This window comes from Amblyomma maculatum, chromosome 1 (genome assembly GCF_055883805.1).
Source record: "Amblyomma maculatum isolate TAMU_Amacu chromosome 1, ASM5588380v1, whole genome shotgun sequence".
NCBI classification, from domain to species: Eukaryota; Metazoa; Arthropoda; class Arachnida; order Ixodida; family Ixodidae; genus Amblyomma; species Amblyomma maculatum.
Window position 1 is genome coordinate 209,324,210 of NC_139344.1, and position 25,426 is coordinate 209,349,635.

The 25,426-nt window shown below is 41.1% G+C and overlaps 2 protein-coding genes and 1 pseudogene across 4 annotated transcripts in view; 2 read left to right on the top strand and 1 right to left on the bottom strand.

Annotated features, from left to right (window-relative positions):
• peo (ubiquitin E2 variant domain-containing protein pendolino) overlaps positions 1–16,831 on the bottom strand; it is a 37,433-nt gene extending 20,602 nt beyond the window's left edge. Inside the window, exons 1-6 of one of the 3 annotated variants that reach the window (XM_084590180.1) lie at positions 16,418–16,831; positions 15,954–16,016; positions 14,322–14,449; positions 7,306–7,370; positions 5,064–5,164; positions 2,088–2,176 (exon numbers count right to left, since the gene is read on the bottom strand). In XM_084590180.1, the coding sequence (XP_084446306.1) occupies positions 2,088–2,176; positions 5,064–5,164; positions 7,306–7,370; positions 14,322–14,449; positions 15,954–15,968 (398 nt within the window). In that variant the 5' untranslated portion in view covers positions 15,969–16,016; positions 16,418–16,831. Of the gene's footprint in view, positions 1–2,087; positions 2,177–5,063; positions 5,165–7,305; positions 7,371–14,321; positions 14,450–15,953; positions 16,017–16,144; positions 16,382–16,417 lie in introns of those variants that run through there. The other 2 variants (XM_084590178.1, XM_084590179.1) reach the window with 2 other exon arrangements.
• LOC146205483 (uncharacterized) lies at positions 8,127–10,630 on the top strand (annotated as a pseudogene).
• A 123-nt stretch (positions 16,832–16,954) lies between the features above and the next one.
• Positions 16,955–22,207, top strand: LOC146205484 (cell adhesion molecule Dscam1-like). Its single transcript, XM_084590182.1, has one exon. It carries the CDS (start codon positions 17,246–17,248, stop codon positions 19,472–19,474), a length of 2,229 nt encoding a protein of 742 aa, XP_084446308.1. The 5' UTR covers positions 16,955–17,245; the 3' UTR covers positions 19,475–22,207.
• Positions 22,208–25,426: the final 3,219 nt, after the last annotated feature.

Consider the following 25,426-nt stretch of genomic DNA (forward strand, 5'->3'; position numbering starts at 1 on the left):
GCAGCCAAGGTCACTTCACGCCACACAAATGAGGGTGGGTTAAAGCTCTGTCCTTATCGTGCCTATTCAAACTGTTCAATTTGAACAACAGCACCAAATGGCCCATTCCGCATGATCTGGGCTCCTTCTGATCTGGACAAGCAACACTGCCTGCTATGCTGCATTTTGCAAAAGAACTGTTCTTAAGTTTCAAACTGCATTTCTTCATCAGTCATAACTTTTAAACTTTCTCCAAAACCTGTCAACACAGCAACTGTGGTGAGCGTGGCATCTAAGCTAGTGTCCTCATCTTACTGCAACTCTACTCAGCAGTAGCAGTGTTCTCGTGTTTCCACAGCACCGATACTTGACACTACAGATGCAAGCTACAGTTTTGTGTGAAAAAACAACACCCCTCCGAGCTATTTTAGTTCAGATAGGAATGACTGCACCCCGCAGCGAGGACTATTGATAAATGCTCATTCGTAATTCTAGTTTTTTTCGTTACCATTTCAGTGCGAGATTCAGTGCTTTCCGAGCTTCTCTGAAGGTACCAGGCATGTTCTGAACAGTTCCATGCAACCAGCAGTGTAATGGATTGAGTTTTCAAGACTATAAGGACTCAGCCTGAGTACTGCACTGCAGGGTATCTCCAAGCACACGGCACGAGTGATTATTTCTTCTTTTTTTTTTTTTTTTGTCCCGTTCGAAAGTTTAGACTTAGGAGTGCTATAAATTTGCATACTGGTTTCTAATATAGTAAAACTTAAAACGTATATTCTCAATTTTTCTTTTAGTTCTTCTGTTTTGTGACTCATTATACTTAACATTTCCGAGAATTTTTTTTGTGTGAGTCTCTTAAATTTTGACAATCAAAACGATTCCTTTTCTTTTTAAACTTCTATTTTGTCTTTCTTTCTGTCACATTAAAGGGGTCCTGCAATACAATTTTTGTGCATTGATTTGCTTGTTTATTGCAATTGTTGAGTTACGGCGATGCTATTACCCCCGGTCGTAATGCACATAATTCGGTATTTAATATTTAATTTGCTCGAGAACTGACATCATGGTACTGACGGTGTCAGTATGCAGTGGTGGTTCTTTGCAGCGGACATGACGTCAACTGACAAGTACTTGTCGATTTAATAAATAGCAAATACGCTGCAAATCGTGTCCATTAGAAAAAAATATGTTATGTCGCAGTGTTATATATTATATTAAGTCAATGAGTTTAACATGTTTACTTTACATAAAGGTACAAGAGACACAAAAAGCACCTATAGAGGCTCTGGTTACTACTCTGCATCAAAGACTTTCACAACCTATACAAGTGAACAGCTACCTGTGGCTATGCAGTCAAAGTTAGGTAGGAAAGAACTGAATGATCTCGCTATTGTAGGATGTCTTTGAATAGAGAGAAAGGGGCGGTCAAGGAGCGGGCTCACGAGAGAAACACAATAGTTGGGGGTGTATGATGACAAAGGAATGTCTCCTTCCCCTGCTTGCTCCTGGCCTCATTGTTCTTCATTCTATTTTTGAAAGGCGCCATGCAAGAGATCTCGTCAAATTTAGCAAAAATGCGTTATAGTGACCTGGAAACCACGAGAAAACAGCTCATGTAGGCTGTTTCGATTGACTGTGCATGTGTCGTCATTGGGCGAGCGAAATGGGAAAGCGAAAGATTGGGAAAACTGAGTTGGCAATTTTTTATTTGCTTGTATTTTGAAAATTCATTCCTTAACAACTCCCGTTCTAGTGCACCGATTCCTGTAATTCTTTTTGGTTCTGTATCTGGTTGATATGAAGAATTCACCCAAAGCACAGTAGACAGGCTTTGCAGGACCCCTTTAAAGAGAAGGTTTACAAGATACACTATGATATGCTACAATAAAATATAACTAAATTTATGGAGGTAAACATTTTTTTCTTTTTTTTTTACAGTTATAACTATTTTACAAACAGCATTCTGATATTGCCTGTTTTCCTGCAGTAAGTGAAGAGTTCAAATGAAACATGCTCTTGAGCTCCCCAGCTCAAGGTGTCTGACAGCACAGTTACAACAAATAGTGCATTAATAAGCAACAAATATACTTCTAAACTTGACGCACCTCCACTTGAGAAAGCTGCGCTTGATATCCATATCTCCTGAAATAGGGTCAATGAGTGGGTGAAAAATGGGTGTTTCAAAAGTCAGGTCCTGCGGCAAAAAAGAAAAAAAAAAAAACATACAGTAAAGATCATTTGACTTGCATCTTTCAACAAAGTGAACGAAACAAACTAAGATCCTATGATTAAAACTGTGAACCAGAGAGAATAATAAAATTTAGCAAGGAGTAAACAAAAGGCAAGTAGTGAGTGAAACATAAAATATTCTACTCTCCAGACAAATAATTTCTCTAGCCTTCCGGTAAAACTGCACCAATAATTACAGCCACTAGACATGCAACAGCCCCAATATCCTATGACAATGAAAGGTAGAAAGCCCAGTCCCACACTGCACTGTGCGGTTTGTCAGGTGTTGCTAAGAAAGTGCAATATTAGACAAAGTGCCTTACCATCAATATAAGAAATTAAGCAATGCTTCATAATATGAATCTGCAGGCATTTAAAAATAAAACAGTTACCAAAAAAAAATATTCAAAGGCATTATCAATTAGGCCTGCATCAGTAGAATGAATCTGCCTAAAAAGTGCTGCCTGGAAACATTTATTCCTTAATAGTATATTGACCACCGGTTCTATGCTATTAAAAAGAAAACAATCACAATTACTAATAATTTGACATGACAGTGGATTTACCAAAGGTGCCTCCCTCCTGTACTCATTTTTGTATAGGCAAACTTTTTAAAAAGTTGTTGCGTTATATGAAATAACATGTTATCAGAAATAACAAGCTGCACATAATTCGCTGATAAATGAACTAGTGAAGATCTACTAATTAAAGTTGTCAAGGGAGTATGAACAGCATACTGTTGCAGTTTTATATTTTAAGACACTACGATACACAGAGTACTATGCGGAATTCAGCTGCACCCAGTAAATAACCTGTAATTAACCTAATCTCTCACATCTTTTTGGTTTCAACGTGTAGCTATGACGTCAAAGTTCAGTTGCAGTCATGTGAGGCACAAACAAAATGATATAACCACTGCTTTCTAAAATTACTTCACTACTGCTTTTAAGCCAGTCTGTGCTAAGAGCTATAACGACAACAAATGAAGTGGGTAAAACGTCTTTGTTTTTGTGTGCCTCATACAGCCTGTATCAAACTTTGTGACAGTGACCATTCAGCTGTCAGAAGAAATTGAAACATAAATTATCTACCAAGCAATGGTAATTTCTTTTACGGCAATCTGCTTACAAATGGCTGCACATCACTAACGAAAAAAAAAAAAGAACACTACCAAAATTTGGTGTCTGCACCAAATTTTGCAGCACCATAATGGCACAATTTTTAAACCTAATTCAACACTGCAAATGATGTTACAAGATGAAAAAGAAAATATACACATCTAAAACTGATTACAGGATGAGTACTCGATGTCAACATTGCTCTCAACAGTTTACACATTTCACTTGGAAGACACATGTACTATCATAATAATAGTACCTGTGTAGTAACCATGTTAGGTATCTTCCATTATTTTGACTCACACTCCATAATTTCCCATGAAAAACATTTTCTGACATATCCTGCTAGTAACACTTTGAAAGGATCAAAAGCTATAGTTTAGTTTAATAACAGTTTAATAGTACCAGATAATTTACCCTAGTTTAATGACCTGATGTCATTTTTTTGCCCCATTCTTTAACAGTAACTGATCCATTGATCTCATAATCTCAATAATAATGGTGCTTTCTTCTCAAGCTCATGAAGGAAGTCGTGACCTTATTGGTCTCAGCAGAAGTATTAGTACTATAGAATGAATTTTAATTCTCATTTCACACTGAGTAACCTGGTGATTAATTAACGGACAAAAATACCTCCACTTGTTCAAGGCAGCTTTCAATACCATTCTGCTGACTTCCCTGTCATACAACAAATCACTGTCTCTCTTCCAGACTTCACTTTAGGTAAGCAGAACATGCTGTATGTGAGCATACTAAACCAAACAGTAAGACTACTGTGAACTCAGAATGCACACAAATATTACCTTTCTTTAAGCCAGTCTAGAAAAAATATTATGCAACTCACAAAATTCAGTCCCAGAGACTCTTTAAAGGAATTAAATAGTGACCAAAACATGCTACAATGTTATGGCAAAAATAACAATATCTTGCCTCATGATGCATAGACTGAGAGCCCTTCAATATCCAAAAAACAAGGATTTGTAATTTGAATTAGACACTGAAAATCGCATTAAAAAAATTGAAGCGCTATCTTACAGTGAAACTGTGTCATTATCAGTATAGCCCACCGCATGACCACATTTCGGTATTTATCGTTGACATCCTTAAGTACACAGTGTTCCTTTTTTTTCCAGAAGATGCTCATTGTGTTTTATATTTTTTTGCACTCTCTCGAATGTGCCTTTCAATAAAGAGCCACACTCCTTTCGCATCACCAATGATGTGCTTTTAGCATCTGTCACTTGTTGCCATCATAGTGTTTTGAATTTCTTGAAGTGGTAACCACGGTCCATTAAAAGTTTTATCAACAAGGCATATGCCTTCTGCCTTTCAAGCATTGAGTGTGGAATGTGGAAGGCATGCTACCTTATATTAAGTATGTCTAATTACCGTCCGATAGTCCAGATCTATATTAATTTTCAGGACATCACTCCTGCCGATAGGCAGTCGCCACCACGCTCGCTGATCAGCACTGGGACACACAAAAATGGGTGCATGTATTGATTGATAAATTCTTAGAAAACTTTTTTACAGCATTTCTAACACAACCATTAAGGAATCAACAAATAAAACAACAAAATTTCCGTTGCAGCAAAAAAAAAAAAAAAAACAAACAAAGATCACTGGACACCTAAGATCTAATGTTCTTTATGAAATTTTTTTTATAAAATGTGCCCCCAACACACCCACCGCAAGAGACCCATTAAAACATTCTATGGCCCCGCAGCCTCTCACCGGGCAGTCTCCATCGGGGTAGTTGTCCGGAATACGCAGCGTGAACCGAAACACACCACCCTGATAGAGGCCTTGTCGGATGAACAATACTCCAAACCAAGCTGCACAAAACAAGACGATGTAAAAATTGTTGCAGTATGCAAAACAGCCACATTTAAAAATATATATATATATATACAATTAGCTAGTGATGCATTTGACATGTGAGCTATGAGGAATGCCGTAGCAGAGGGCTCCAGCATAATATATAGACTGCCTGCGGTTCCTTAATTTGTGCTGCCATCACGCGACACAAAAGCGGTTTTGTACTTCCCCTAGATCGAAATATGGCCACCGCAGCCGTAAGTTACCACATTATGTGGCAGATCACTCGATGCAGATATAAAGTCCCACTTTAACCAAGCCATGCTTGCTTAGCCTAGGAGTAGCAAGTCTGACTCGAGATCCAAGGGTCCCAGTTGGCTACATTCCCATCTAACTCACCCATTTCAAAGGAGAAGCCAGAGGTGGAAGCTCCTGCCATCTTAGCCATGTCACGAGGCCTCATGACATTACACAACTCCCTGAACAATCAGTGCACAGCCATCTCACCCGCTAACTACCAACTGTAAGGTCATGCCAATTTTTCAGTCACAACGCCAGCACCAATGCCGGATTTTCTGAAGAAGGGGGCCTTTAATGCTATCATGTTCAAATCCTGATTTTTTGCCACCCTACAATGAAGAAAAAGACAAAGTGGTACTGCAGCCTCCCTTCCTTCTTTTCCCAAACCTAATCAGGGCTCCCTCTTGAAAATGCACACAGGCCACACCCACCTGGCTCTCATGACCAAACGGGTGGACTGGTGTAGATAAAAATTAGCGAAAAAGACCATTTTGTTCCAAACCTTATCACTAGCCCCCACCAGGGCATGTCAAGAAACATTAAAGTTTCAAAAGAAAACTATATCACTAACACACATATCCCATATCTATCAAGTTTTGATAGGCAGCATGTGAACTCGTTTAGAATGGCACAGTGTGCTTAATTTACTTCTACCCACACATGCATATTTTCAAGAATGTCCACATCCTAACCTACATGGATGACCTTCTCACTGCTAGTAGACAAACACCCAACACTGTTTAGCATGAAAAATGTTCCCTGCACAGATGGCACTGCAAAAATGCACGCCCAATAAAAATAGCACCACTAACAAAGTGCAGGTGCTAAAATAATGTTCTCATTCTGTAGCACATTCCACACGCCATGCATGGCATGCGCTTTCAATACCGACAGAATGCATAAACAAAATTCACAGACTTGGAGCTGCCACTTTAAATGGACATTCTGAAACACTGCCACAATGCTGAAAGCAATGTAATTCTAGCAGCTGAGCTGCATGTAATGCACTACAGTGGTTGAGGAGACATGTGTGAATTACTGGAAAAATTGTATGCAACAAAGCAAAATTGCTAGAGTTTATATATAGTGAAGTAACCAAATTGCACACGAAATGAAACACTGTTACTGCAGCATCACAACCAATTGTCCAAAACAAATATGTAACAGGATACCATTCAAAAGCGCCGCCAACAGTCACAAGAGTTCCTTTCTAAATGTCTCACAAAACCCTATCATGAAACTGACAGTAATTACTGACTATTTATCAAAGGCCTCTCAAAAAGGCTGAATATCCGCAGGATACAAAACCGCCCAGAAAACAGCAATACCACACTGCCAACTGATGCCCTAAGGTGCTTGAGACATTGCACCAGGCTAGGCTGGGCAGGCTAGTTAGGTTAGCTCAAATCCAATCCACACATTTTCAGTGCCCAATTCCATTTTTACCCCATTTCCATGGGCAAGGTCCCCAGACCCTACACAAATACCTTACCCAATGCCAGCAGTAACAGCAAATGGGTCTTGCTTGCTCACAATGAATGCAAATAAACTGCTGCAAGATTTGGCTATATAAATGTCTCAAAATAAGTAGCATTAGATATTGCAACCATCTAGCAGTAGTAATATCACAGGGGTGCACACAGCAAACTCACAAAACAAAAATAGCTCCTGTGTAAAACCATTAGCATTTCAAGTGTTCTATGGTACTATACTTGACACGTCAACAACAAAGTATGCTAAAATGAAATGAACTAGCAAATACAGCACCAAAAAAATATAAAAAGAAAACACATGCAGTTAAAATACCATCCCAATGTACATTCTTAAGTTTTAAGCAAAATAAATTTCCACTACTCACTGAACGCTGAGCTGGCAGATGGCATCACGTAAACTCCAGATAGTTGCTGTTTCATCAGCAACAAACTGCAGATTAGAAAAGAGTATTAAAGGGGAAAGAAAAGTTAGGCAGATTTAAGCATGCTTAAACCAATGGTCGAGCAAAAGCTCTTTTGCGTGGTTCAACTTTGTGATGCATGAATTAGATGATTGTATTGCACTTTATAATGCTTTTAGTGTTCAGCGTTATGAGAAGCAATGTCCATGCAGACAGTCATATGATCCATAAAGTAATTGGCTATGGTAGCCATTTCTTTAACAGTGTCATTTCCCAATCTATTATCTTGCTTGAAGACAAGGTCTACACAGGTGTTCCACTTCGTAATGGCCACGTCAGGCAAAGATACAAATTCCAGGTTGCAGTCTTGTTGCATGCATTGTATGAATTAGCAGTTTATGCATTCTTATTAAAGTCACTGTTCACAAAAAACATCCAAGTCAGTGCTTTCATGGAGTAGCAAATAAGTTGTGACAGCATTGATCGCTTGATTGTTAAGGTGAGAGGCCACACTCAAAAGTCAATTTTTCTGCAAAAAGTTTCTTTTTTTTTACATTTTAACCCTTTCTCTATCGATGATGAGTATAGTCATGAGATCTTGTATCAATAATACCGATGACGACATCATGAACGAAAATTTCTCATACAATGAACCGATGACGGCTATATTCGTCCTACTGTTCTAGTTGCAATTACTGACACCAGACGGCAATATTTGTCAATGTTGTGCCATTTATCTCCCTTCTTTGGTTTTTTTTCCCGCCTCTGCGACCTGTGCGAGAAACATGGCTGCCTCTGTGCCGCAAGAAAATGACAGTGGCTGTAAAATAAAGTATTTCGACGAATCCTCTTCAGACGACAGCTCTGTAGAGCTTTGCTCGGGAACAGAAAGTGATGTGTTCTGATCTGAGGACTCTGACGACGACGATTTTGTGGACGGAACGGAGGACCTTGCGACTGCCTGTAGTGGTGCCTCATCGACTTTTCAAATCCACCTGCTTCCCTGCCGCGTTTCCCGTTCACTCAAACACCTAGAATAACCAATGCACTGCCTGACCCTGACGATGTAGTGGCTTGGTTTGAGCTTCTTTTTTTTGATGAGATGCTTTTCCACAAGACATATGTGCTATTCAGTGATTCCAACTTTAGGCACTATTTCTCTTGCAATTTTTGAAGTAAAGAAACCCCTTGCAGTTGAAAGAATGGCATTGTATTATTCAGAAAAACAAGTTTTATGAACTGAACGAAAAAAACAACTCCCGGTATACTTGGTACAGCTCTTGTTTATTTTTGCCGTAGAGAAAGGGTTAAGTACTGCAAACATTCAGGTACATGTTGCAAAAAAAATTATGGTCCTATCATGATTAGTTTGGAAGTTACAGCCAGTGTTTGAACGCTTATCCTGGTATTCTGAAACTACTAATGTTTCTCACGTATGATTATTATTCACTATATTCTTTAGTTTTTGATATCCGCAACACTAACTGGTATTCTTAAGTTTTGTTATGAATTTGTTATTCTTCCACAATCTTTTAAAGCGGCCATAAGGGGGATGACTGATGCTTGAAGAATGTTTGTTGTTTACTTTTATCAGTGCTTTGTTTAGACACTGTTTAAATGGAAAAGCAGCGCTTTGCAACTTTAACAGGTGCTGAGATGCAGCATTCAGAGCAATCAGACAGTAATCCGTCTAGTATGGCCAAGTTCTGAGCTCAGAAAAGGCGGAAACGCAAGTTTGCTGGGAATCTACACACTACGCAGTGTCCGTCTTCTCAGCCACCAGAGGCGGGTGTTTCAGAGAGTGCGAAGAAACTTGGGAACATCACAAAAACATATGAAGGCCTGCTACCGGATTCTACACTCCAAGGGAACTGGATCATTGACATTGATATCCTTTCTTCTGTGTTTTCCCTGCTTGCATACCCTGAATGCATGAATACAGCACTGACGATCGAAGAACGCGCTCACCAAGGGGTATGCTCTACCTGTGCAGTGGTGTGTGTAGAGTGTGGATTCAAGCAAGCATTCATTTGACACATTGAAAAAGGTGGTGCGTGCAAATGAGAATAATGTTCGACTGGTGTACGCAATGAGTCAGTTAGGGAAAGGCCATGCAGGTGCGTCAACATTCTGCAAAGTAGTGAACAAGCCTCCCCCTTCATGACATTCTGCTTACGACAGGATATCGTCTCGGCTCTCAGCAGTGGCTGGAAAGTAATGTCAGAGTTGATGGTTAACACTGCTGCACAAGTTTGTTGTGTGGTGGGAGCAATGATTGCAGTGTTTCAGGCGATAAAACATGGAAGAAGTGTGGACATTCTTCTTTGAACGAGTGTGTGCCAGTGATTTCTGCTGACACAGGAAAAGCTATTGATGTCGAGAACCTTTCGAGCACATACAAGGCTTGCAAAACAAAAAGCAAGTTAAGCCCAAAAAAGTGTTTCATTCCAGGAGTGGAAGGCAAGTCACACTTCCTGCCATGCAAACCATAAAGGCAGTGCAGGCACTATGGAGATGGTTGGCTTGTACAAGATATTTGAGAGGTCGCAAGAAACAAGAGACTAGAAGTACCTGGACTACTATGGTGATGGTGATGCCGAGAGCTATGCCACTGTAAAGGATATGTACGGAGATAACAGCATCAAGGAGCTTGAATGCATTGGAAATTCCAAAAAGTGTGTTGGCTGCCACCTGAGAAAACTCAAGAAAGCAGTGTGTGGACTTAATGGTAAAGGAAAGTTAACCGACGCCCTTATTGACTGCCTACAAAACTACTATAGGATTGCCATAAGAGCTAACATGAGAAGCCTTTCGGCAATGAAACAAGCCACCCTTACCAGCATTTTTCACTGCAGTTCTACCGACGAGCAGCCAAGGCACGGCCTGTGCTCGCCTGGACCAACCAAACAGCTGGTACGGGTACAAATGGTTTGAAGCACTTGGCCAAGGGAAGTATGTGCACAAAAGGAGGGATTCCAAATGATGTGCTGAACAGAGAGTACAGTGATCTGTGTTCAGACGAGCTCCTATCAAAGTGTCTAGATGGCACAACACAAACTGCAAATGAGTGTTTCAATGGACTGATATGGCAGCAGGCTCCCAAGGAGAGGTATGTAAGTTTTCCTACCGTTCTGTTTGCTTTACATATGATGCTGTATCACACTTCAGTAATGGCAGTGTAAACATCCTGGATATACTAAGCAAGGTTGTTATTGAACCAGGATACTACACGACAGGAGCCTGCATTGCCAGAGACCACCAGCGAACGCAGAAGGCTCTACGCAAATAAGCTCATGCAACAAAACGGGCTAGGAAGAAACAAAGGGCAGCGACACGAACGAAAGGAGACTCTACTGCATTTCAAGAGGGCCCCAGCTATGGGCAAGGTGCGTTCTAGAGCTGTATATGCTGTTTTTCACATCTTCAACATGTTTGAAATCTTCATTTACGTTTTTCTCAAAACAAGATTTTCCTCCACCTCTTCTTACAGGAACTGTGACAATATTTTTCTGAATGAATATTTTGAAATTAAATTTTGATCGCTGATTCCTCATATACAGATGTTTGCAATAAACTAGGATAATTTAAACCTACAAAGAATCATTTAATTTACAGCTTATTTTTGAAAAAAATGTGAAGATAAATGGGTTTTTTTTTTTCACTTTGTTCAGTTTTTTAGATTACTTGCTGAATATTCATTGCATTACATTTATCCTAGTTCATTGCACAGGTCACACATTAAGCTAAATAAGTGCCAAAGCTATCCTCAATTCAGCCTTCCAGTTAATTATCCTTGCTGGCATGACTAGCAATTTGAACATATTGTTACGGACAAAGGAGGAAGAAGAGGGCAGTGGCGTGGGCAGGAGCACGTTAGGCCCGCTCACAGATTCATTAAATGTCATCTCACGACCATCGAGCATCTTCTTTCTGTCCTCTGTTCTCTCGTTGTCATCGCTTGCTGCCACGTAACATTTGGTTGGAGGTGCGGCGTACGTCATCTCTATCCTCGCCTTGGAGCATCGACGCCATCTGTAAGCCGGGGACATCGCCGAGCAGCTTCGCCCCAGCCCTTCAAGCCCAGACCTGACCTACTACCACCGCCCAGCTCCCAGCCCGGATTTGAAGACAAGGAGAACATGCAGACCAATCAGAACCGAGACGAAGGACCTGAAAGACTCGAATGACCCAAAGGAACCTATGGATACGAACACGCAACCCCCGCCCAAGCTGCCCGACGTGAACTCGAGCCATCGGTCCCACGGACTCTGGTGACGGATGGTTGACAGCTTCAGGAGAGGCGGATCACCCATGCTTCAGACATCGTACCGGCAAGCCGTTCTATTCTTACTTCTTCCTCTTCTTCAAGCATCTAGACACGCCCATCATCATGCCATGGAATCATCATCGGTAAACTTCTTCGTCTACGATGGGAACGATCGCTCGGTGGCCCCGGGTCATGTTACGGACGAAGGAGGAAGAGGGCAGTGGCGTGGGCAGGAGCGCGCGCGCTAGGCCCGCTCACAGGTTCATTAAACGTCATCTCACGACCATCGAGCATCTTCTTTCTGTCCTCTGTTCTCCCGTTGTCATCGCTTGCCGCCACGTAACATTATTATTGAGGAAAAGTAACTCCCCAAGAAATAAATTGAACCAATAATTATATTTTAAATACTTGGGTAAGTTGAATAAAACATGTTTAATCAGAAAAAAAAGTTGCTATAGCCCTCACTGCTGATTTAAAAAAAAAATGTTTTCAGAGTGTAGCCTCTCACCTTAAGACATGTTGGATGAAACGTAAACCAGCATTATAGTTACACCCTGGGGTAGACACAGGACACACAATCCACCATCGGCTTCGTGAATCTTGGGCAAGGCCTGCTGATATCGAGATGTGGCGTCAAATGACTTGCAAGATCAAAGGTTAAACAACTATTTACTATTATTGACCATTATATACTTCAGTTCAACCTAAACTGAGACTTGCTACTAGGGTTCTATAAGGTCAAACCAAGATTAAATGAGACACAAAAAGAGATTGACTTTTGCAATGAATAGAGCTTTCGCTCAACAAAATTGGGCAATCACTCCAGCTTAAGGGTATTATGCAACAACATTAACGGCCCCCTGACTGTAGCTCCCCTCAAGATCCTCATTTGTGCACATGTAGTTTGCTGCTCACTTAATTACTAATCCCTTAATTTGTGTCTCTAATACCTCACATACTTTCATTTGCATACAGTTGTAAGCTACTACATTATGGGAAGCCCACATGGGCATAGATTTAAAGCCATGCATTACCCAATCTGTATGAACATGCCAGAAAGGCCTAGGATAGCGTGCCTTACTTGTGATCCTAAGGTCCTGAAGTTTGATTCCTATTTCACCCTACCATCTCAAAGGAAAAGCCCTGATTGGCAGCTCCTGTCATGTCATGTTGCTCAGCCATGTCACCTGCCAACTACCACCTGCTAACTATCGCCTTCCAGGGCCATGTCTACAATTTTTCGTTCACAATGTTAGCAACATAGGATTTTCAGCAGGACAAGGCCTTTGGACAGTATGGCATCAAAAAACATGCCCTCAGGAGTGACACAAACTGACCATTATTATATAGTTGTTGCAAGCAACATACACAGCAAAGTTTTCAACAGTTTTCATTTGTTGCATTTATGCTCAATCTTGCCAAAACAAAAAGTTTACAATACACTGACCATGTTCACCAAGATAATTTTGTCAGTGAATCACCACACTTGACGGTGAGCATGAGTTGTTTTCTGTACAGGATTTTCAGAAAGCGACGACCTCACCTATATCAAGACATTCCTTGCTGTCATGTCAATGCAAAAAGAAACACCAAGCCCCAGAAGATCCAAAAGTCAACCTCGTCATAAACATTCAACACGTAACAATCGCCTAAATAGCAAATATATGCCAAGATAATCCAAAATACAATATTACTTGAGTCAAAATGATTTCACTTATCAACGCACATATTCCTCTTAAATCTGCTGCTCTAGTGTAACAGCAGGCATGTACAGTCTTTGTCAAAAGCGCACAGCCCAATGATTTTTGTTCTAAGCCCGGTAACGAGGCTCGTAAAGCAACTCTAGCGTTCGAAACCTCGTAGATGACAAATCTCACCCTCATTCTCCTCTAGCTTACATTCCTAATCCAGTATTGCTGCCAGCAGCCCCGTTACTGTGCTTAGAAATGAACCTCTCGGGCCGTATACTTTTGACAAAGACTGTACATAAGATAAACCTGGCTCAACGTGGATAATGCCACAAGCTTACCCTCCAGTGGATATCTGAAGGAACTGTGACAATATTTGTCCTCAAAACAGCCAATAATGAACGAACTGAGGGTCTTTATGGGAGATGTTTGGTCATGTGCACTTTCATTTCCAAAATGTTCAATTTGGAATGGGGATGCTAGGACAGAGTGTGGACATCCAGAATTTTTTATCCCCACTGGAAAACATCAGCATAATGCACAAGTGCAGATCTGCTGTGGCATAGTACAACAAACCTCTCATGATAAGCTCCATAAAACAACAAAAGCTATCAGATAAATTTAAACATGCAGATACAGCAAACTGCATTATTGCTGACTCATCTTTTATACTGCCAATTCCAAGAACCCCCTTTCCTTTTTATTTTACAATATTACCCTTTAAAAGCCACACTCACTGACATACAACAGCAAAAGATGCAGATGTAGGTTGTAGACTGAATGTGCTACCTTGTTTTTAAAATATAATGCAGCTGCCTAAAACAACCAGTAGCAACAGCTGACCTATGTGCAAATTTCTGTGAATGATTCTGCAACCAAAGGATGCAATTTTTTGCAAAGATTGAGAATGTAGGAAGAATGAGAAGAAATACATTCCTCCTGTTGTCTTTGCACGAAGCAAACTGAAAGCAATGAACTCTGTTCTAGTCAACATGAGTGGAGCTAAACAAGGCACAGACACTTACTATTCTGACATAAGCGAATACTCGAGAAAAACTCGTCCATAAGCATGACTTCCTTGACTGTCATGCTCCAATGGCTGCAAGCACCGACCACTCACGCGCTCAGGAGTGGCCGGCAGCATCTTGCGACTCTGCACCAAACAAAAAAGGAATCTCTGCTACAGCCGTGATTCTGGTATTGCCACAAAAAGATTCTGCAGCAAATAACAGTTTTCAACATAGACCATTTAAAAAAGGACTGCACGAAGTGCTTGATGTGCATGAGTACACCACACCAGAAAAACAAGTCAGGCAATTTTGTCATTTCCTCCGCATAAGACACACCTTAAACTTTCCAAACTGGATATGCGCTACAAGAAATAAAACAAATTTAAAGGTTTTCAGGATTTGTGCAAAGCCTGCCCCATCAAAATTTGTTGGCCATGCTTTGGTTCATAAAAGCAAACCACAGGACACATCCAGCATGGGGTCACAGTAGCTAAGGCTTTTTGGAGCTAAGCATGCATGAGGTCCAAAGATGGAATCCTGGCCCTGGTAGACACATTTTAAAGTAAATGGAATGCAAAAGCACATGTGTTGTGGCATGTCAGCGCACCTTAAAGAAACACCAGACAGAATCATTCTGGAACACTCCATTACAGCATCTCTGAAGGGCCAGCAATATTGCAATATTACATTGTTTTGTGCAGCTTGCAACAAAATCAATCAGTCAAACAATTTCTTACTTAATAACACCATTCCTATTTTTGTTTACCCTTTTTACTGCTTTTCCCCTGCCCAACATAAATGTCTGGGCAGCGCAACAATTTAAATGAAACAGTTAATTATACACAGTGAAGCGACATCGCCTTTCTTTCTATGTACTCCTAAACAGCCACTCCTAAGCAGTCTATTTAGTAGACAGATACCAACCCAGCATGAGCAGTAGAATTAAAACAGCAAAATTAATTCCCCTCAAAGGCATTTGTCATCAACACAAGTACTTACATACTTCTATGCTGATGAAGAATGGAAATCTGAGCTAGTTGGTGCATTGCAAGATCAAAAAACAGCGCAGCTACTTGGGACAAACAGAGAGGAGAATAACGGACAAGCGCTTGTCCGTTATTCTCCTCTCTGTTTGTCCCAAGTAGCCGCGCTGTTTTTTTATCTTTCTATGCTGATGCAGCAAGCATCTGTCATGCGAGTTAATACCAATGCAGCACTGTGGTGTGGCACCAGCAATAGCTGCCCCTAACAGCAATATTCTTAGTGGCAAAAAAAGATCTCATTATCTTGTATATGTCAATACATGGTCCACTGAAGCAATACGGTTTCTTTACCGGCACTATGTGGTCTTATAAACATTTGGTCATGACCGCAATGCCCACTGTGACTCATGCAGCAAGCTGGCAGAAGTGGTGGCTGGAAAATTTTCTAATTTGCATACTGAGATTTGGCATAGTTAACCCCGCAATTACTGTGTAGCAATAAACAATGAGCACGCTGCATAATTATCACTTAAGAAGAATAAGTGCTTTGAACTTAAGTGCGAACGTTATATACAGTTAACCCCGTATATATTGTGTAGTAATAAACAATGAGCACGCTTTAAAATCATTAGACGCATAAGAAGAATAAGTGATTTTAACTTACAGTGCGAACGGACATTGTACTGCGGCAATACAACGTTTTGCTAGTACGTCTTCAGTTTACAACCTGAAAATGAAAGATAAAAGTTCAATACCAACATCTTTATTTTTTATACTTGGCGGTATGAGGCATGATCAGATATAATGACACTCATGTCCTGTGCAGCACAATATAAATTAAAGGTAAATGCGTACTTTCCAAAAAGCAACGAGAAGTGAAAGTAGTTTCATTTAGTGTAATGCAAGCAACGAGCACCACTATTGTCGTGCTGACACATGGTGATCGCTACTTTAAGAACGCGGAACTAGGGTTGCTAACGAAATATCTGAAGTTGTCACAGAAGTGCAAGCAAAGCATTAAATCCAACACAAATACAAAGTATATCTGCGAATTTGTGATTGGTTCTCATCGAACATCAACTTCATCAGTTCAGAAACTTTCCTAACAGTTGGTATCCTTGTTCCTACCTTTTTGTTTTAAAGGCCGAACGTAATGGCTTCTCGTAGATATAAGCATTATATAAGCAGAACTACTTATGACCTGAGGTCAGAACACAAACGGCGCAACATAAGAAAGATTTCTAGCGCAGGTTCCCCAAATTTCTGCGACTTGGGTCCACTGATGCCCAGCTGTGTAAAGCAAGTGGGTCTGTGCATAGAGGAGGGATAAGCACGCTCATTTCTGGGAGCTCCAGCACTCATCCGAGAGGGCGTGTTTACCGCCTTCCCTGAGTGCTGTGTGCAGCGAGGTTTGAAATCACCCGGGAGGTCTCCACTACGGCATGGGCTGCCTCATGGCCCTAAAGGGTTTATCTGGCACACAATTTTCACTAACTTAAGCATAGCACAAGCGAAAGCCACGACAGATAGTAGTTATTGCTTTGTTCCAGCTAAGAGGGCTGCCAACAACTGACGGTAAACGCGCTCCCTTCGGCCACCACTTGAACTACACTCCTGCCAAAACGACGCAAATAAAAAAAGAAATGTGCAATGTAGTGGCGTTAGTGGCGCTATCTGTAGGATAGCGTTGACACCAGCGATGCTGTACGCCGCTGAGTAACAAAGTGGTTTGTGCGGCGTGTTTTCTTTAACTTAGGCCTTTCAACTAAATCGTCTGTTCTCTTAGTGATCACCGAAGGGTACCATGTGCAGCATCAATTTTATGGACGACATTCTGTTGGTTTACCATGTGAGTACGCACCGTCAAGCGCTGGTCTTCTGGCACAGAGGTGGTCGAAAGTACCCCGGAATGAAAACCTTCATATAGCACCTCAGTCAAAAACATAAAAAAAAAAAATGATTGGGTTTAGAACATTTGTCCTCATTTGGGTTTGTTCGAGGCTGACGTTCACTTTGGCTCAAAAACCACCAAAGCTGAGCCCCCTGCAACTACCGAAAGACCTCGTCGCTGGCACGGATGTCCGCCTTACATGCAATGTAGTTGTTGGAGACACTCCCTTGGAGATCCTGTGGTATCGGAATGAGAAACGGCTCATTTATTCGCCGTCTATTGAGGAGGAGACGGGAACGCACTTATCTACGTTGTCCTTCAAGCCACTTAGTGAAGATCATGGTGGAACATACAAATGTATGGCCAGAAACGCTGCGGGTGTTGACAGCGCGTCAGTGGAGCTGGTAGTGAATGCTGCGCCTCGATGGGTAATCGAACCATCAGATGTGAAGGCTGCAGAAGGGGACACGGTCACAGTTCATTGCAATGTGAAAGGCACGCCCGTTCCGCAAGTAGTATGGGCGCATGACAATGGAGGAAGAGTCACGCAGCTGAGATCCACGCCAGGCAGTGAGGATTCTAATCTGCACAAGCTGCTCTTTAATGGCACTCTTTTAATACGAGACGTTCAGAAATCGGACTCTGGCATGTACACGTGTAGCGCAGACAATGGTATTGGTTCAGCGCTGAAAAAGGCTGTCGCTGTAACCGTGTACACAGTAGCACAAGCGCATGTTTTAACGCAGCACCTCACTGTGCAATCTGGCCAAACTGCCAATCTCACTTGCATTGCTGTTGGCGATCACCCAATTACAGTAACATGGCTTAAAGGTGAAAAGTCAGTAGCAACCAACAGTCAGCTTTACGACAGAGTTATTGTGTCCAATGACACTCAGAAAGAACGACTGGTGTCATCATTGATACTACAGCAAGTGGCAGCTAGTGATGCAGGTCGTTATACTTGCAAAGTGAAGAATGCTTATGCAGAAGACACCAAGGCTATTAGGCTGAATGTCCAACAGCCTCCCTCTAATCCCACTGAGGTTGAAGTGTCGGATGTATGGAGTCGTAGTGCCAGAATCCGCTGGAAAAGTCCTACAAGTTCAACTGTTTTGTCATACCAAGTGCGCTTTTGGTCGCACCGAGACGATGAAATGTTGAACCACACTGTCCGTGGTGGCGTCACCACGGCTCTTGTCCGAGACCTCCATCCTGCTACTGAGTATAGAGTCGGCATCGTAGCAGTAAACTCCGCAGGTGCAAGTGAATCCTCCCCTATCATTCGATTTACAACTACACAAGAAGAGCCATCTGCTGCACCTGTCAACGTTCGTATTGAAAAATCGGGAGCAACTTTTGTACTAGTCACGTGGAGTCCCCCACCGGAAAGTGATTGGAATGGTGAACTGCTTGGCTACTATGTAGGCTATAGCAGCACAGCTGAGTCCTCAAGGAAGAGCTCTTTTTCTTACCACACTGTGGGCCCTGACCAGGGCAGCTTTACCTTGCGAGGCCTTACCAAGGCCACATCCTATGTGGTTGTTGTAAAGGCATTCAATGCAGTTGGCAGTGGTCCACCTTCAGCAGCAATACCTGTGACCACACAGGATGGAGATTTTCCTCCAGCGCCAACACTTAGTGTGTCTGCTGTTGATCAAAACTCATTGCAACTCACATGGATGTTTAATGTGCCAGTGCCACACAGGATCACTGGTTACACACTGTACTACCGGCAGCCTGGTGACTCTTGGAAAGAAGTGTCTGTTGCCTCCGGAAAGCAGTCCTCCTACCTTTTGTCAGGCCTTCAGCCTTCCTTACCTTGCCAGGTATACTTGATAGCCCACAGTCGACAAGGCAACAGTGAGCCAAGTGACGTGCTAAATGTGCCGCTAGTGGTCGCATCAGTCCCACAGCAACCTGGCTCACCAGGTTCATCAGACACGGAGCTACGAGAAGTGCTTTATGTAGTTGTGCCCATTGTGACAGCCACAGCACTCGCTGTAGTTCTGGTGGTGTCCGTCTGCTTCTGCTTGTATGTGCGAAAAACACGTCCTCCACCGCCTCCTCCTGCCTATGCAGATTTTCCCCGAGACTCAGACTTTACCTTTGCAGTGCATGGCATGCCTCCTCCTGGTAAGGCCACCCCCTACTCAACAATGCAGAGGTCCACGGACAACGAGGGCATATATGAATCCATTGTTGATATGCGGACCTTGTCGTTACGTCGGAAACAGGCTGCCCAAAATTCCTTGAGGAAAGGATCTATGGATTTGGTTGATGTATGTGTTGTGTGAGTGTTTGATACTTGTCGGTGAAGTCTGCCAAAAACTGTGTCAGAAAAAACTAGCCGTAGTCAAGTTTATTAAAAAGAGGCCAACAATATGTAGTCTACAACTTCGTATGAAGTGTTTTGTAGTATGCACTGAACATGCTGATTTTGCATGTCTATGCTTTGCATGCCTACTGGTCAATCTGCTATGGTTTCTAAGTCTTCTCGTCCTGGTCTGTTGTGTACAAGCGTTTGCGTAAGCAAACGAAATGAAGCAGTGAATGACACGCCACAGTTGAGATTACGTGAGTGTTTACAGCTTTCACTTTTACTAGTTGACAGTCTCAAAGCCATTCAAACATACTATAGTCTGGTTTTCACACATTGCTGAAAATGTTATCACAACCATTAAGACTGCAGCTAGCTGTAGCCAAGTATCTTTTATTTAACCTTGTTTAATTTTTTAGTTGTCATTGTTTAAAGAGTTTATCACAGCTACATGTGGCAAAATGCATCCTATGTTTATGGGATGTAACAAATGGAAGAGAAGATATTTAGCAATTTTAGTTGGAGCCCTGGTATTGCTGTAAAGTGGAACCTGCTTAAAAATGAACTAAAGAAAATATTGACAACTCTCATGAGTGCTTCAGCATAGGAGAGATCTTTTGTCATGGCCTCCACTTACACACGTATGGCCTCATACGCTCAATAGAGTTGGGAGTAGTCACGCGGTCAAGCATGGAGAGAGCAACTTGATAATGAAAGCATTCTGTGCAGTAAATGATTCTCTAAATTGGTTTTATTGAATACCAGACTTTGCATGTAAAATAATTCTCTAGTTTTGAGAAGAAAGTAATTTTTGCATGGCTGCCATCAAAAAGTTTGTAAAAACATTTGTGGTCACTGTCTGTTATGTGTTTTTGCTTCAAAATGCTGGCACTCTGTAAACATCTGCAAGTGAGAATTTTTTGTTGCAGCTTCGTTATTTGGCCACCAACTTGTTTTAAGTTTTTGCTCAAGGTGATAAGAGACCTTTGTGTAGCTGGATTGTTAGGGACATCGTAAGCACTGTGATAGTGCATCAAGCATAGCTTCCTGCGGTGCACATTGGAACCGCTAACTAAGAGCAGATTAGACAGCTGTATAAGCATTCACCGTGTTCCTATTTTGCAACATGGCAACCACCTTGACTTTGGTGCAAGAAATTTTTACAAAAGGTTCTTGCATGCAGGCTTAGCGACATGAAACTACTTTATGTAAAGGACAAATCTTGTGCATTCTTCTGTTCAAGTAAAGCAGGTTTCACTGTGTTTACAGCCATTCAAGGCTTTGCATGACTTTGCATGCTTTTCATGCTGATTCCAACATCGAGGACAAAAGAAGAACTCTAACCCTTCTTTGAACCACACTGTAACAAAAACCCTGTTTTACGCCTGGTCATCACAAAGCTGTCTCCTTTGAGTTTATTTCGCCTTCCTGCCAGAGAATTTCATAATTTATACTTGATGAGGCAGTTTATTCAAGCTTGCTTTTCTGAGAAAACATCAATTTTGGCATGTATACTTGAGCAGGTATTTTTAATGGTAAATGGCTGTTTTATTATGCATGTGGCCTCTGTCAGGTGATGGTTGAAACCAAAGATAGGAAATGTACATTACACACCTTGTCGCATGTAACTTGAGCCAAGGTATTAAAAATGAAAGGTATTTCTTACTTCGAAAGACTAGTGTCAACATTATGAATCCGTTTCCATTCGCGTCTGAAGTTTCTTTCATTTTTAAAACCTTGGTTAATGTTTTGTGGGGCAACCTGTATATTGTATTCTTGTTAACAGGCCTACTTGTTTTATGATGAACCTGAGTTAATTTTTTTTGCATAATTGTTATATTCTAGTGTCTTGAAAAATGAACTTGTTTAATTATACTCTCAAGAACTTTTTGGACAATTCATGAGGGGACATCATCCCCTCTGAAGTATAGTTTCAACTTCATATGTCTGGAATCATGGTGAGAATTTTATCTTGCAGTAGTAGTAGGTTAGGTTTTTATCAGTGCCTTGATAGCTGTGGAATTGTAGCTTGGACTTAATTGCCAATGGATGTGTGTGTTGTGTAGCTTCTTAAAATGTCACATGAGTGTCACACTGAACCTAATAACCTGCTAATGTCAAACTTTACTGCATATTCAGGCCAGTTTTGTTTTTATTATATTTTAGTACATTGTACCAAAGCATATTTTGCAGGCTCTGCTTACTTTCAGGCCAAGCCATCTTTGTTATTATACAACTTTATTAAGTGCTTTTTTTTATGTAATTGTTATTCACTTTAAAAGTGCTCCTGATATTCTGAAATGAAAACTCTAGCATGTGAGTGTGTCTCTCTGAAAAAGGCTTTGCTAGGAAAGCTGGGCAGTGTTGAAATTCACTTCTGTGCAGTATAAAATAGCATGTTAATCTATGTTTATTGAACAAGATTTCTGGGCACTGTTTTATTCTTTCCATTTTACAAGCAAGTTAGAAAATGTGTGCCTCTTTTTTATAATGTTTGACATATACCTTTGAGCACTAGTATTTACTTTGTCAGGCAACATTTGTATAGCCATTCCTCCTTTCACTGCCTCGGCTGTCTGCTTTAAAGATGTAGGAGAAAGAAATTGTCATTTATGTCAGTGCTTGCATACTATTGCATGCTTATGTTACTTTATGCTCTCTGCACTGTGTAAATTCACATTCCTCATTAAAATCACAGCCCCTTATATAAGTTTGTCTCTACATGTGCAGTAAATGTTGACACTGGCAGCATTTGCTGGACAAACTATACATTATATTGTCACCCTAAGTTTTTTTCTTTTTTTTTTCTTTACATTCATTTAGTGATGTTGACACCAGCTTTACAAGATGTAGGCTGCTGTTGCTTTAGTTTTCAGCTCTAGGTTTTCACCGATTTAGAGAGTATTCTTGCTATTAGAAAAGCTGCTTTTGTACACATAAAAATGAACACCTTGTGCATTCTACACTGGGCATAGCTGCCAAACTATGGTGTGATTTGTGGTGATTTCAGATCTGCTGAATTATGAAGGCTAAAGGTTTTGTCTTACAAATTTATTTTCCATTACAGCTTATTTTGGCATTGGTTTGCTGTTGCGCAGAGGTCATTTCAAGTTAATTTTGATGAACTTTTTGAAAGAAGGCCCTATGAAAGAACATACTCAGCACTAGCATAGACTACCCTGCACCTGCTGGCATGACATCTCGGGGGGCTGATGAGTGCAAGATGATTAACCGTGACATCATGACAATCAGTTGATGCCATTGGCTGGGTGAACAGTATGAGAAAAGTTTGCAGCTTCGTTTTTTAGTTGTATATGCATATAGCACATGAGGTGTTGGGCAGGGGTCAATATAGTGTCATGAGTTCACAGCAGATGCATGAAGCCTAATGCCCATAGTTATTGTGATGCAACAGAATCGAGTGCAAAAGTGCAGCCATTGTTAGCTCTGTCATACTGAGTGTAGTCTTCATTTTGAATGTGCATGTGCATTTGCAAAGCTTTTTTTTTTTATTTGTTGGGGCAATTTTGATGCACAATGGCAGTGGAGTGGTGATTACAGATGTTTGTGGTTGTCAGTAAGGCAGTGTGAAAAAAAAACTTTCTTAGATAAAAGCATTTAACACTCAATTGTGGGCCTTCTTGATGGGAGAAAGGGAAATGTGTAATAAAAAAAGGTGGAAGGTGACCACAAAATGATTCTATTTGCCTAACATGCAATGGGAAATGATAGAAGAGGGGAAGGAATAGGAAAGCGGAAAGATTGTGGTATGGACTTAAGCCCTTGAAGTGTGTCCTAACAGCATTGACCTGTAAACATGTTTGAAGGGGCGCTGAAGACAACTCTGTTCTATTATTCTCAGTAAGGAATAACTTTCTCGCTCTTTCTAGCTAGACTGACATTTCTCTGGCAAGAAGGGACAATTTTCTCACTCTGAAATTTTGGCTTAAAAATCGAACCTTCTAGCTGGTCAAGTCAAACTTACGATGTCCTTATTGAACAGGATGAGTTGCCACAGTTTTGAAACAAGTGACAGTGCTGTGTAGCCCTTGGGATCCACTGCCAAAAATCGGTGTCAATGCATTCGTGTCAATTGCGAAATCGGCCAGTGAAGGCTGAACCTGTATTTTTTTTTGTCCTTTATAGCTTATAAAAGCTCTGCTTTCACTGAAATTGTTGCCTCTTTTGTTAGAAAATGTGGTAACACATTCTCGCAGCTCAACTTCAACCTATCCTCGGTGCCAGCAGTGCCATTCGTTTGCATTAGTTATGCTCTGATCACCTTGATAAAAATTAGGAAACACCTTGATTTTTATACCATAAATCAGTGTGCACAGCCAAGACTAGCAGGTGCGTAGGACTCATGTAAAAATGGCTCCTGCATGGCTTTGTCGTGGGCTGTGCTGCAGAAGGGGCAAGCAGCCTTGTCAGATTGAGAATAGAAATGCTGCACTCACTAAGAGTGAAAGTGCCTCTAAATAGCAGTGATGTATGCCAAAATTTTAGTGCATGCATAATTTTACATTCTACCTTCATCTAGTTAAAATATTGCACGTATCAAACCAAAACTTCATAATTATCACCAAATGTTCATGGCCACTGGAGCCACGCAGCAGGTGTCGGTGTGCTGAATGTTCCACGTAACCTACATTTGGGCTTGCTTATAAAACGGTAGGGCTATATGTAACATTTGTCAAAGTGCCACCTAGTTCAATCTTTGTAGCTCTCCATTGCTCTGGGCAGTAAGGAGGTTAGTCCTGTTTTTGTCCAGTGCCTCAGAGCCCGAGCTTTGCTACTGGAATTTTTGACACACTGGCCACTTACTGTTATATTGGCAGTTACTAGCAACTTTTCACATTGGCTACATTGGGTGTGCAGTGGAGCAAGCAGAAAAATTTGTTGCCCTTGATGAGGTATGCCTCAATCAGTACGAATTGCAAAAATACCAGCGTGCTGTATGATGTCGGTGCAAGAGAACCCCAGATAGTCAAAATAATCGAGAACCCTCTAGTACTCCATCCTTCATAGACAGCTTTGGGACAGTAAACTCTACTACCCTACCATACTGTAGCGGCAGTCAAATCCTGCCCACAGGGGCCACATTTAGAAGGTAAAAATACTGAGGTGCCTATGTACTACATGATGTCAGTGCATATTAAAAAAAACCCAGGTGGTTGAAATTAATCCAGTGCTGTCCACTACAATGGCTCTCATAGCTTCAGGAAGCTAAAGTTCATATGCCCGATTAAGGACCTTATTAGTTGTTTCAGTGTTTCTTGCCAAGTTGTTTCCAAGCATTTTGTATACAATTATGTAGCAACTTTGGCATACAGCCCCCACAACCTTCTAAGGTTTGTATCACTAACAAGAAAGAGGGTGCAGTTTTTGCATAGACCAGTATCAACAGCAGCCTTACATACAGCTGGGTCCAGTTTAAAAAGAGCAATGACTGAAAAATATGTCCAAGTATAAGAAGTGACAATTCTTTCTCCACCCCTTTTGACAGTTTTTTTTATGGAACGTTTCATTCAGTTATCACAAGTGGAGATTGTAACCAGTGCTAATGAATTGACTGTGTGTTTGAGGATGAACTTAGCTTAAAAGACTACCAGAGATTACTTTTTGTAATGATGTGCGTAAGGTGGACTTGCTCAATATAAATGACAGAAATCGTAGCCACGCTTCTGGTTTCGTCCTAACAGTCACATAGTGTGAGCTTTTAAACTACTTCTGTAAAGATGTGAGAGTATATTGCAACCTTAGGGATTATTGTTGTGGTTTGAATGACACAGGGCCAACTTTTGCATTTCATAAATATGTGTACTATGTGTAAGCTTATTAATGTGGCCTAGCATACCTTCACTACCTATCAGCATAGTAATGACTCTTAGACGTTATGCGTGCACAAAAGTTAATTGTTAAGAGTTTT